The 13,328-nt window shown below is 37.1% G+C and overlaps 1 protein-coding gene across 1 annotated transcript; it reads left to right on the top strand.

The window, feature by feature from the left end:
- LOC104728651 lies at positions 12,236-13,063 on the top strand. Its single transcript, XM_010447604.1, has one exon. It carries the CDS (start codon positions 12,236-12,238, stop codon positions 13,061-13,063), a length of 828 nt encoding a protein of 275 aa, XP_010445906.1.

The following is a 13,328-nucleotide window of genomic DNA, read 5'->3' as shown; positions in this document are numbered from 1 at the left end:
AAATAAGTTGAAATATCCATATATGATCTAAATACATGTAACTTAAGTTAGGAATGTATAAAGAATTTTGTTGAAAAAAAATATTTTAGTACATTGTAATAGCAATAACCAATAATAGTAAATAAAACTACAATATACATAGTAGTAAATATAAATAGGGAAATTCTTACAAAATATAATATATATATATAATATATATAATATATATATATATATATATAGGGAAATCATTAATTACAAAATGTTGATAGAGAGGAGAGGGCAGGGGAAGGCATTGGCGTTCTATTCAACGGGTAGCATTTTGTCGTGGCACGTAGATGCTGCATGAGAGCCCCATTATTCGCTCCACATTAATTTTCTATTCATTAATTTTCTTATATATATTTACTAAAATTTAAAAAATGCATTGTTACATCTATAACCTATGGTATTAATGTTACCATATTAATGTGTTTGACGTTTTATATTTTGTTCGGAGGAAGCTGTCGAGCCCCACATTCCTCGGCGCCAACATGGCATCCCCTCTCACGTGACATTTGTTTATAATTCTTGGTTGCTTAGTTAATTTCATTTTCCGACATCTACATATGCTTCTTGTGTATCCCACACGCACTCTATATAGATTAACATTGTAATTGCCGGATCCTTCTTTCAAACATATGCTCCGATACTTTTTCAAAAGATATATTGTCCAATAAGTCGTTGATCGAATACATCAACTTTAGCTATTCTCTTTAGCAGTCTAACTATAGCATTTCCATACCACAACAACTCATTTAAAAAAATACATATATATATATATATATATATAAAATACTAACTTGATATCAAATCGGCTTAACAAATGTATCGTAGTCTAGTCAGTTTAGCTGCCACATTTGAATTCTTAAATTATATTATATATAGTCTATTTTGTATATGATATCTTAGAAAATACGAGGATATATTATTTTAGCTGATCAACGGATATATCTTAACAAAAGCCAATAATTTTAGTAAGAAATATCGTAGGATTTCGTGATGTTTTCTTGTTGGATCCAACGTTACAACAAAATACGGTTTATTAAGGAAAGTATATTTATAAGAAAATGATACAAAGCCTCTTATCTATCTCTTATACGATGCATTTGCATTATTGGTTCTGTAAATGAAAAATCAAAGGAAACTTGGTTTTACTAGACATAAGACTGATATGAAAAGATCTAAAAGAAAAGGAAAAAGCCTAACTCTGTTTTAGCTATTAAGAGTCATATTATTAATTTAGATTAAGAAGCAAGGGTCAGCGCCTAATGCGCTCTAGATTCTTTGGGAAATGTGACAAGTTCTAACTTCTTATATATAAAAATCGAAATAGCAAATACGAGGGACAATAAATTATAATTAACAATTGAAATTGGTACTAATCGAATAATTCCTTTTTGATCTACTTGGATGTATCGAAAAGGTTGTGTGTAATATCCGGTCAACATATCTCTCTCCTCTATCGCGTTTGTTCTTTATTCCATATTCCATGTGTTTGTCTTGTCACAGCTAGCTCGAGCTCCTCTTAATTGCAATTTATTTTTTTTTGTTTCTTTTGCAATTTTTATAAGAAATTGTTTTAATTAGTGCATTGGAGAAATGTACGGGCACATTGTCTACAATACGTAACTGGAATGATTTGTCTTTAACCTTTTTTCTAAAATACTTCCTTTGTTTTGCCAATTTGTGTAGGTTATATGTTTACTTAATCATTTGTTAAATATTTTTATTTATTTTAAGTGAGCTAAATATCACATTCAAAATTACTATTCGTTCATATGTGCTATGCATCTTAATTCTTTTTTACACTATAGAGCTTGTAGAATAGATTACTTTTGAATCTTAAACTCGTCTCAAATGTTATTTGGAATAATATGGTAATAATCCAGCATTTACTCGATGACTTTGCAAATTGATTTTGTCTCAAGGATCTTGGAGCACTGTGCCACTTTCTAAGGATTGAGGTAACTCGGACACTGGCCTACATCTGATGCAACATAAATATGTATGGATTTGTTCATTCACACGTATGCTTGAGATGAGGTAAAACTAATGACCACGAAACGGTTGTGACTAGAATCTCACCTATGTAGTTAATTATTGCTTATCTCTAAGTTTATGCATTATGCATGAGCATAGGTGCAACTAGTAGAGGGGGCAACTGTATATATAGTAGCAGAACAAAGTACCAAACTCACGGTGATTTTATTTATTCTGGACTTAGCGAGAACCTTTTTAAAAGAATTTATGAATTCTCATGTTATAACTTCTCAGACCGAAACCTCTTGAGTTAACTGGCTAGCACAAACAAGGCTAATTCCCTAACGTCATATGAGATTATGTTTTCGGTTCTAGTCTAAATTACGTTTATAATTAGTATGAGTCATTTTCTCGCTCTTCGAAGCATATTACAATCTTATTTTGAGGTAGCCTAAGTTATATGCATGTTAGGTACGTAGTTTATTTTTCATGTTTTTTGACTATTTTTTTTTCCTCTTTAATTAATTTGAGGATTTTTTTTTTGTTTTTTTTTTAGTAAATATAACTATGGAAGAACTTGAGTGGACATATAGTCATTGGTAGTGGAATCGAGAGACTCTATTATATCTTGTCGGAGGCAAAACATGGTGATATGATCTAGTATATTTCCATATAATTGAGTACTTCGGATTGTTTTCATGCAAATTCATCTTATTACAACATGAATTAATTTGATCTGTTACAATCTCTATCGTATTCAATTTATTGCAACACTAGCTATACACATCAGTACACATTCTGACATTAGCCTGCGATTTGGTTAGATGTCGCTATAAAAAACATTGAGTTAAAAACATAAGATATTCAATAAACACATGTCAAAAGTACCAAAAACTTATGTCATCAATAAGAAACTCAAAAAAATCTTAATTATGAGATGGAAACATCACAAAGCGAAGACATTTGTATCTTTTACCCGAATTTTACTAGCTTTGTAAGTTTTAGAAATGTAGCAAAAAGATTTTACGTTCTCAAATAATTAAGACAAATTTATTTTTGCTGTTGTGCCTTGTTTGTAAATTACCACAACAACAACATGGTACCCCATACTTAACAACATTGTACCCCATAGACCATAGTGATAAGGTCACCATCAGTTAACTACTCATAAATGCCTCTGAATAAAACTGTTTCTTACCAATTAATATATGGGTTAAAGTGTTCAACGTTATTTGTAATAAATATAACGAAGAAACAAAGAATGGACCACAAAGCGCAAGGTACAACAACAGTTTCATGAAAATGGAAAAGATAAACTAAAATGCTTCTGTCTTAACATTCCTTGTTTTTTGACTCTTTCATTCTAAAACTACCTTTTCTGGTCCTTTTATTGTCAGCTCCTACACAAGAATAAACAATATTCCATTTACTCATTTTCTTGTAAAATACTGATTAATGCTCTCTCTTACTAGAAACATGTCTTTATCTCAAAGTCGTAATTACACATCTCATTTTCATTATCGAATCCAACAGAAAATTACATTATCATCATTACGGTTGGTTTTGGTTTGTGACGTTTGTTGTATCTTGTTTAATTCTGTGGTCGTCTACCAGTTTCAGAGGCATCTTTGTTATGCGACGTCACGATAATGATGCATTGAAAGACTTTCAAACATTGCAATTATTATTATTTTATTAATTTTTGAATTTTGATGGTCTTTGGGTATACGTTCACTACGTAAGCAATTGAAATGTGTCGGACAACTTTTGTGTGGATCTTATACAAAAAAAAAGTATTTTGGTGGACAATTTTGGAGTAAAATGTTATTTCTTTTTGGCAGAGAAAAATGGTTTTTAAGCAATATTGTTTTTAAAACCGATTTGGGCTGCAACTCCGATTATCTTCCGGGTCACCGGATCACCGGATCAACTTAGATCAAATCGCTCATTAGTTATATATATAGAATTTAATTTTATACATCATTATCTATATATTATAAATATAAAATACATAATTTAAATCTAGATGATGTGCAATAAATCTTTAAAGAAAAAAAAACACTAAGATGTAAATCGCTAATGATGAAATAAATTAATAGAGCATCATATTAACCAATCTTGTTTTTTTTCTGTCACCATTCCGTTTTCTTTTTTTGTGAGCAACATGGTGAAATACTAATCAAAATATAAGGACTCATCTTGTTTTATTTGGTAGCTGGTTGACAAGTTCATACTGATATGAGATTAGAGGTGGACCAGGTGGTATACACAAGGTCTGTTCTGGTTGTAGCGTCCTCACTGAGTCAAAGTCCTTGTTTTTGCAGGATTGGCAACAGTCTTTTACATGATTTTCTCATCTCGATGTTCCAAGGCAACTGTCTGATCTTATCTCTTTTCAAGTCACATGCAAGGGAAGAGTTACTAGCTTTTGAATTCGGAGTTCCAATAGGAGTACTTAAATAATTTTATAAAGATGTAGTGTCTAGTTCTCTCAAGGGTAGTTTATATTTTGGTGTGAGTTGGAGGATTACATGGCCTAAATCATGTTCATAGAGTAATAAAAAAGCCGGTTCAAAATATTGTGGTTGTGTAACCAGTCAATCTCTAGGGCAACTAATGCCTAATGATGTGCTTTACATTACCAAGTTGTAAGGGCTAAAGTGTTAGGAGGCCCATGAGATCAAGTTCATCTAAAACTCTGTTTTACATGGAAAACAACACATCACCATCGACTACTACTTCTTTCGAAAGAAAATGTTAATGTGGGTTTCTAATAGCACATGCGTCTGTTAGAATTTAGAGTTTGAATCCAACCCTCTAAAAATTCTTTAACCCAAGAAAGAAAATGCACACAAATAATCTATAGGATGATCATCATTGTGCTTTCCGGTCATAGTTACCTTGTGGATCCGAAATATTTAGACTTGAAATAGTAAAACTAAAGTCAATGACATATAACTCCAACGTTGGTTAATATCAAAGCAAATAGATAAGATAAATTGTGAAAACCATGAATAATAACTAATAAGCCTGTCACAATACTCCACAACTCAAAATTCTGCACGAAATATCAACTTGCAAATTTCCCACTCAATCGCGAGTTAATGTTTCCATGAATTTTGAGTTCTTTCCCCGTTCATCTTGAAAGGACATGTTTCTTCTATCTAAAAGACGACATTCCTTTCATCTAAAAGACGACATTTTTAATCGCAGGATATGTCTCTACACATCAGAGTCAAAAAAAAATTTCTTGCCTCACCAACAAGAGATTAATACATAGAACATGCACGTTGCACAATTATTTTAACGTTTGGTTAACTTTTATTTATTTATTTACTTACTCTGTTATTGTATAATTATAGTGAAGAAGTGATATATAGAGAATCAATCTGAAAGGCTTTGACATCATTTCCACACTTTGTTCGGATTCTGATTTATAGACACATCCTTAATTCCTTAAGATATAAGAGTTTTAGTTTTTCGTTCTGCTTTATCCCTGGAGAGCATAATTGGTATGCCGATACTCTAGCTAAAAACGTTCTTTCTCTCTCTTGTATGTGAAACGTCGTTTTTTGAAATATAAGAGTTTGGTTGATCAAAAAAGACACATCCTTATGATCTATTATTTAAGCCTTCTCCTAATCTCTTTGTATCATACTGTCTGTATTTGTTATTAACGGAAGGTAATTTTGAGATGCTAATTTTGAGAGAATATGTAGCTAGATTTGGAGACGCATGTATTATTAAGCTCCGGCCTCCCGCAACGCTTCTTCTCCTCTCTTGCCAACTCATATCAGGTGATGAATGTCTTTTTTGGCATGATGACGGGACCTCTCTAGGTCCTCTGCTTATCTGTTAGTTATCACTACTTCTAACGAAAGTCTATAGTACTCTAGTCTTATAAGTTAAGATTTATTGTGAAACACATGTACTTATAAGTAGATTTTGATAAGTAAATATAATTGGAGTAGAATCACTCTACACATGTGGACTTGTTCATCTTCAACAGACTGTCCACTTCAGAAAAGAGTTGTCGCCGATGGGCATTGTATGCGTTTTCAACTTGCTTGGCTCCTCTCTACATATTCTCGTGTATCTGTGGCGCGTCCAGTCGGTCAATGTGGTTGACCGATGGGTTATTTCTTTTAACAAGTCAAGAGGTGAAAACTGTTAACATAAAGAAATATTTAACTTTTCATGCTAAAGTTTTTAAATAAAAGTAATACATGTTGCATCAACCTAACTCTATTTTAATCTATACTAGGTGATACCCCATGCTACACCACAGAATTACACATGTTATAATTAATTTATGTATATTAATAATGCATAAAATGTTCTTGATTTATGTATGTTTTTATAATTTTGAAATTTTAAATAGTGTTGAGTTGTATATTTGGTTTATTTACATGATAAATATTAAAACATATTTAGACAAGTACGTTGTTTAGATATTGTTAATCTTTTGCACGGCAACAAATATACAACGATCGTTTTGACTCCAAATATCAGATTTTTATTTAGTTTTAGTTTGGACTATTGCACGTGTATAACCTACGCATAACTATTGTAGAATGACAAAAACATCTCGTCCCATCCCGTCTTGTCCTGTCCCGTTTTGTCCTGTCTCGTCTTGTTTCATCTCGTCCCTACCCGTAAATTTTTTATGTCTCATAACTATTCTCTTTTAAATAATTAACTATTAGATAATTTTTATCGTCCAAAAATTTTAGGTAAAAACACAACTAAAATTTGTGCTTTTCTCACATTTTTAACATATAATTTATTTCTTTCTGCAATAGAAAATTTATTCATAGTAAATAAATTAAAAAGCTACTTATTAATATTCAATTTTGCATAAATATATAGTAATACAATATAGTCAACTAATTGTAATTATTGAATTTTAGAGTTTTAAATACTTATTTTAGGATAATTACTATTTAGAAATACAAATATAAATTAAAATTTCTTTGCTTTTTCTTTGTTTTTTTAAATATATATATATATATATATATATATATATATATATATTTATTTTATGTTATGAGTTCTATTGAAAAATCGCTCCCAGACACAAACCCCAATGCGAACCAAAGAAGTATGAGGCTTCCTATTAACAGGATCTCACCAACTCTCCTTTACTAAAGAAGGTAAGTTTCCAGTGGTCCAAAAGAAGCATGCCTCTACCCACCGAACCGATCTTTGTTACCAGTGTCCTCACGTCGCATCTCCCTCCAGCAACCTCCGCTCAAACCTAATCCCGCCACCCTCATCCTCCTATCCACCAGAGAAACCTTGGTATCATCTTTTGCTAACCTATCCAGCTGCACGAATTTCCTCTCTAAGCGTGTGTTTTTTTTTTAAACCTTGTCAACCCTCTAACCCTTGTTTACACCAAAGTCTAAGCAAACCATCGTCTCCCCAGTCAAAGTCGTGTTAGACATAATCGCTTTGTAGCATGGATCGAAAACCTTCTTACCTGGAAAAAGGAAAAGCGATAGTCAGAGACTTCTCCCCACCACCAAGAAAAAGAATCTGAGCCCCAGAAATGGATACCTCTGACCTCATCGCAGAAAACTCGCCTACCATCAAGGGTAGACTCACTAATCCTGTGTTTCAACGACCTTGGACTCTTTTCCCTTTTCTTTTCTTGCTAACAGATGGACCCTTAGAGGCAAAGCGATAGGAGTAGATCTTGGCAGAGGTTGCTTCCAGCTCAAGTTTGACTTTAAAGAAGACCTCCAAAAAGTCTTAGACAACCGCCCATACCACTTTGACCAGTGGATGGTTATTCTTTAGAGATGGGAACCTGTAATATCAGAGACTTTTCCGTCAAAGATACCCTTTTGGATTGAAATCCAATAGCTACCTAAGCACTTGTGGAAACAGGAGATGCTCCAGCGTATAGGGGAGGAACTCGGAGAAGTTATGGATCTCGAGATATCAAGCACCGCTGCCAAAGTTAAAGTTCTTGTTGATGGACTCCAACCTCTAATAAAAGACACGGTGGTAGAGTTCGCAAATGGCGAAGAGGCTCTCGTGAACCTCGAATACATTAATCTGAAGAATCATTGCTACTATTGCCACTGACTGACGCATGATGAGAAAGCATGCCCAGGTTTTCAAAGCAAGAACCCCATACCTCCCGCTCCAATACCACTATCAGGAGATACCCGGGCTGACCAACCACGGAACTACTATACCCCTCAGGATAACTTTAGAGCTCCGGTGAGATCTACTTCACACCAAATACGGGAGAGGTCGCTTCCCCAGGAACCTAATCGTAGCAAGGGTTTCATAGACTACGGGGACAAACCATATTCAGCTTCCCAACCCAGACCAAGAAGTATCTACTCCCATGAACCTAAATTCTCTGGGAAAAGAAAAAGGGATAAAAGGGACCATTTAAAATCTTTGCCGCCTATCCCTAGAAGCCATAGTTCCAGATCTGACGACCCTAGGAACACAGGAGCGAGATCCTCAAGATACCAAAGGAGAGACTATTCCAGATATGACAACAGGAACCATGAGGTATCCTACTCAAGAACCCTACAATGGAAAGAAAAGTCTACTCCACGAGAGCTACTATGGTCGGAATCCTCTAAAACACCGAGATATAGACGACCACCGCTGGAAAGAACACATGAGCCAAACCCCCTACCTGCCAATGATATCCCAGTCCCGTCCATGGAAGAGGTAATGGGAGAGCTCAGGGAGGTAACAATGCAATACGCTTCGTGTGATGACCCTACAGAAAGTTTAGCTCGAAAACAGCGAGTTCTTCAGGGTGAAGCCCGTGGATTAACGGTTGAAACGGCTTTATGTATCATTGCTTCAGCTTCAGGTGAAACAACCTCTACCCACATCCGTTCTGCAAGCGCAGTGATATCTCATACCGCTATTCCTAGTCGACACCTGGATCAATCTAAAATCCCAATCAGTAATATCATTGCCACAAAAAAGAAACGAGGACGACCTATTCTCACCAAACCAAACAATAGAAGTCCTTTGAACTTAAGAGGAGCAAAATCTAGCAAGAGGAATAAAACGCTAATACAGGGCTCACCTAACCGGCGAGCAACCTCGACTGGACCACAACAGCAGAGGAGTGGTGAAGCTGCGACCAGGAATAGGAACCAGCCAAACCCAACTGGAGAAAATTAAGCGGGACCCTCTCAACCCAACGATCCTCCTCCTGTTACTCTGATCCCACCAATTGTAAGGAACAAGAGGGATTTTCACAATCCCCCACCACATCTTCCTTAAAATTGTTAGCTGGAACTGTTGTGGGTTGGGGAATCCCACTACAGTCCGGCGACTAAAGGAGATGACCGCCAGACATCTCCAGACATCCTATTCCTCATGGAAACAAAAAACCAAGATGATATTGTGTTAAACTCCACAGAGGACCTCAAATTCACCAAGAGAAAATTGATCTCACCTCAAAGTTTTGGTGGAGGAGGCTTAGCTTTATTCTCGGGTACCAAGATTGATCTCCTTATCCTAGCAGACTGCCAAAATTTCCTTGACACAAGAATAGTAGCTGAAGGCAAAACCTTCTATGTCACCTTCGTGTATGGAGAACCTGATAAAGCAAAGAGAAAACAAATCTGGGACCAAATATCTGCAGTGGGCCAAAACAGATCAGAACTGTGGCTTCGTACGGGCGAATTCAATGATATTATCGATGCATCTGAAAAATCTGGAGGGCCACCACGTCCCAAAGGTTTCTTTATCGACCTTTGAACCTTTATGTCGGAGAATGACCTATATGATCTACGCCATTCTGGAAATCCTCTATCCTGGAGAGGTAAAAGATATGAACATTTGGTGTTATGTAGGTTGGACAGAGCTATGTCAAATAGTGAATATCTGCGATTTGAAGGATCCAACTTACCCCACTGGAAGGTGTGAATATCTGTGATTTGAAGGATCCGACCATAGACCTTTTAGTCACCTACTTTAACTTGAAAAGAAGTAGACAAAAAGGGCTTTTCCGATATGATAGAAGGATTAAGGATAATGAGGAGGTCACCCAGCTGCTATCCGAGCACTGGAACCCTGCGTGTTTTGAAAAAGTGGACGTAAAGATTAGTAGGGTTAGAGCAGCTATAATAAGATGGAGTAAGGAAAAGCATCGTAACAGCCAAAAAAAGATTGAATAATGGCAGACTAAACTAGAGGGAGCCATGTCCACCCTCGACTCCATAGCAGAATCTATCACACTGATAAATGCAGAGCTCTTAGCTGCATATAGGGATGAAGAAAACTTCTAGAAACAACGTAGCCGGCAATTGTGGCTAACCCTAGGTGAACAAAACACATGCTACTTTCATGCAATCACAAAGGGGAGAAAAGCAATAAAAAAATTTTCTGTGATTGAAAACAACCTGGGGGAAACAGTCTTCGAGGAAGGAAAGATCCTGGAAGTGATCATTGACTACTACCAGAAGATTTTCACCTCAGAAGGCGGATCGGATGAGGATATCGTTACTGAAGCTATCAAACCTTGCATCTCGGAGGAAACCAATAAAAAACTTATTGCCATTCCAACATCCATTGAGATTAAAAGAGCATGCTTCTCCATACATGCGGACAAGGCACCGAGACCCGATGGCTTCTCGGCAATTTTTTTCCAATCCAACTGGGCAACGATTGGAAAACAAATCATACTGGAGATTCAAAAACTTCTTCTCCTCGGGAGTTCTGCCACGAAACATGAATGCCACTCACGTTAGACTCATTCCAAAGATCCAAAGCCCTCAAGCAATGAAGGACTATAGACCTATAGCTCTATGTTCGGTGTACTATAAAATCATAGCAAAAGTCCTTACCAAACGACTCCAACCGGTCCTACCAGGCCTGATCTTGGAGAACCAATCGGATTTTTTCCCATAGCGACCTATATCGGATAATGTATTAATCACCCACGAAGCACTTCAGTATCTGCATACATCCAAAGCTAAAAAGTCAGTGTTTATGGCTGTAAAAACTGATATGAGCAAAGCTTATGATAGGGTTGAATGAGAATTTATTAGACAGGTCATACAGAGAATGGGCTTCCATCATAAATAGATCAACTGGATCATGCAATGTATAATTACAGTTACTTACTCTTACCTGTTGAATGGCTCAGCTCAAGGACTCGTGATGCCCCAGAGAGGACAAGGTGACCCCGTTTCACCCTTTGTGTTTATCCTCTGTAGCGAAGTACTCTCTGGCCTCTGTCTTAAAGCTCAAGATGAAGGAAGCTTGATGGGTATCAGAGTAGGGAAGAAGATCCCTAGACTAAACCATCTACTTTTTGCGGATGATACAATGTTTTTCTGTAAATCCGATCCTGAAACCTGTGCTTGTCTGCTCCAAATCCTGCAAATGTATAAGAAGGTATCATGACAATGTATTAACCCGCAAAAGTCTACCATAACTTTCTCATCCAAGACTTCGGAACCAGCAAAAGTCAGAATAAAAAACAAACTGGGCATCCAAAAAGAAGGAGGTTGTGGAAAGTACTTTGGCCTCCCTGAACTCTTTGAAAGGAAAAAGAAATATCTTTTCACTAGCATTGTGGACAGAATACGCCAAAGAGCCCGCAGCTGGACCTCAAAGTTCTTATCTTCAGCTGGAAAATTGATCATGTTGAATTCGGTTCTTGTAGCAATGCCAACCTAAGCCATGTCTTGCTTCAAGCTACCACAATCCCCCTGTAAACGTATCCAGTCAGTACTTACAAGATTTTGGTGGGATGGTACTGATGAGAAAAGGAAAATAGCATGGATATCTTGGAAAACTCTTACTAAGTCAAAGGGAGCCGGAGGACTTGGTTTTAGAGATCTCCAATGCTTCAATGATGCTTTACTAGCAAAATTAGAATGGCGTATCCTCACAAATCCCACTAGCCTACTAGCACGAATTTTGTTGGGCAAGTACTGCCAAACATCATCCTTTCTTAACAATCAACCACCTTCGAACTCATCCCATGGATGGAGAATTATCTATGTAGGCAGGGACCTTCTGAAGAAGCAACTCGACAATGCCATTGGTGATGGAACCACGACATCAATCTGGTACGATCCTTTGTTGTCTGTAGATGGTCCTCTCCTCCCTACAGGCCCACCAAAAGAAACAAATCAATATCTCAAGGTCTACACCCGAGACTGGGATAAAGAGGCTATCCAACGAATTTTACCAGGATATGAGAAATAAATACTTGCTATCCGACCAAGTAACCATGGTGCATCTGATTCCATCATCTGGCTCCCCTCAAAAACAGGAATCTACACTGTCAAGCTATTACGAGAGCCTCAAGGGACCCCCAAGAGACAGCTTGAATAGCCATACACCAAAGGAACCTAACTGGAAGTCAGACGTGTGGAATGTGAAAACATCCCCCAAAACTAATATTTTCCTTTGGAAGGTGTTGAGAGGTGCAATACCACTAGGAGACCAGCTGAGAACGAGGAAGATAAATCCTGATGCTAAATGCCCCTTCTGTGGAGAAGAAGAGACGGTGATCCACTTGTTCTTCCATTGTCGCTTCGCAGCCAAAGTATGGTCAATGCTTCCCGTCCATACCCCAATTAACCCAGATAACATGGACTCAATCCAAACCCTCCTGGAAAGGGCAAAATTCTTACTCCTCTTGCCACCATGCGGCAAAGGAGACATACCTGTTTTCCCGTGGCTTATCTGGGGAATCTGGATTGCTCGAAATAGACTGATCTTCAAGGAACGCACTCTAAACCCATCAGATACGCTTACCCAAGCTCTTGTAGCAGGTCGTGAATGGAACACCACCCACACTTTAAACAAATCAACACCTGGAGCCACAGAAGTAGCAAGACAGATTAGATCTGATGCCTCGGAGACTACCTGCAATACAGATGCTGCCTGGCGGGCAGAGTCGAGGTGTGCGGGACTAGGCTGGATCTTCAATAAGGACAAGCTGGATTATCGAATTGAAGGCCAAGCTCAACCGCAAGAGATCAGATCCCCGCTCCTCGCTGAAGTTTTTGCGATTTACCTCGCTCTGAGTAATGCTGCTACCCGAGGGTTGTAACCCTTCATATCGCTTCAGATTCCAAACAGGCAATCGAAGCTATCAACTCGGAGATTTTACAGAAGGAATCCACGGGATTCTCCATGATATCCTCGATCTAGCAACTAGTTTCCACAAAATTCACTTTTCGTTTGTATCATGTAAAGTAAACAAAGAAGCTGATCCTTTAGCAAAGCAGGCCCTTAAAAACTTTGTACCGAACCCGGTTTAGTTGGTTAAATGAAGTTTGATTAGCACATTTTATAATTTTTTTTAAACAACAAAT

The sequence above is a fragment of the Camelina sativa genome, chromosome 11, assembly GCF_000633955.1.
Source record: "Camelina sativa cultivar DH55 chromosome 11, Cs, whole genome shotgun sequence".
In the NCBI taxonomy this organism is placed as follows: Eukaryota; Viridiplantae; Streptophyta; class Magnoliopsida; order Brassicales; family Brassicaceae; genus Camelina; species Camelina sativa.
The sequence above is the reverse complement of the archived record's forward strand: the minus strand, read 5'-3'. Positions and strand labels throughout refer to the sequence as shown.

Coding starts and splice junctions, on each gene's coding strand:
- LOC104728651 (XM_010447604.1), top strand. CDS start 12,236: ATGGTGCATCTGATTCCATCATCTGGCTCCCCTCAAAAACAGGAATCT.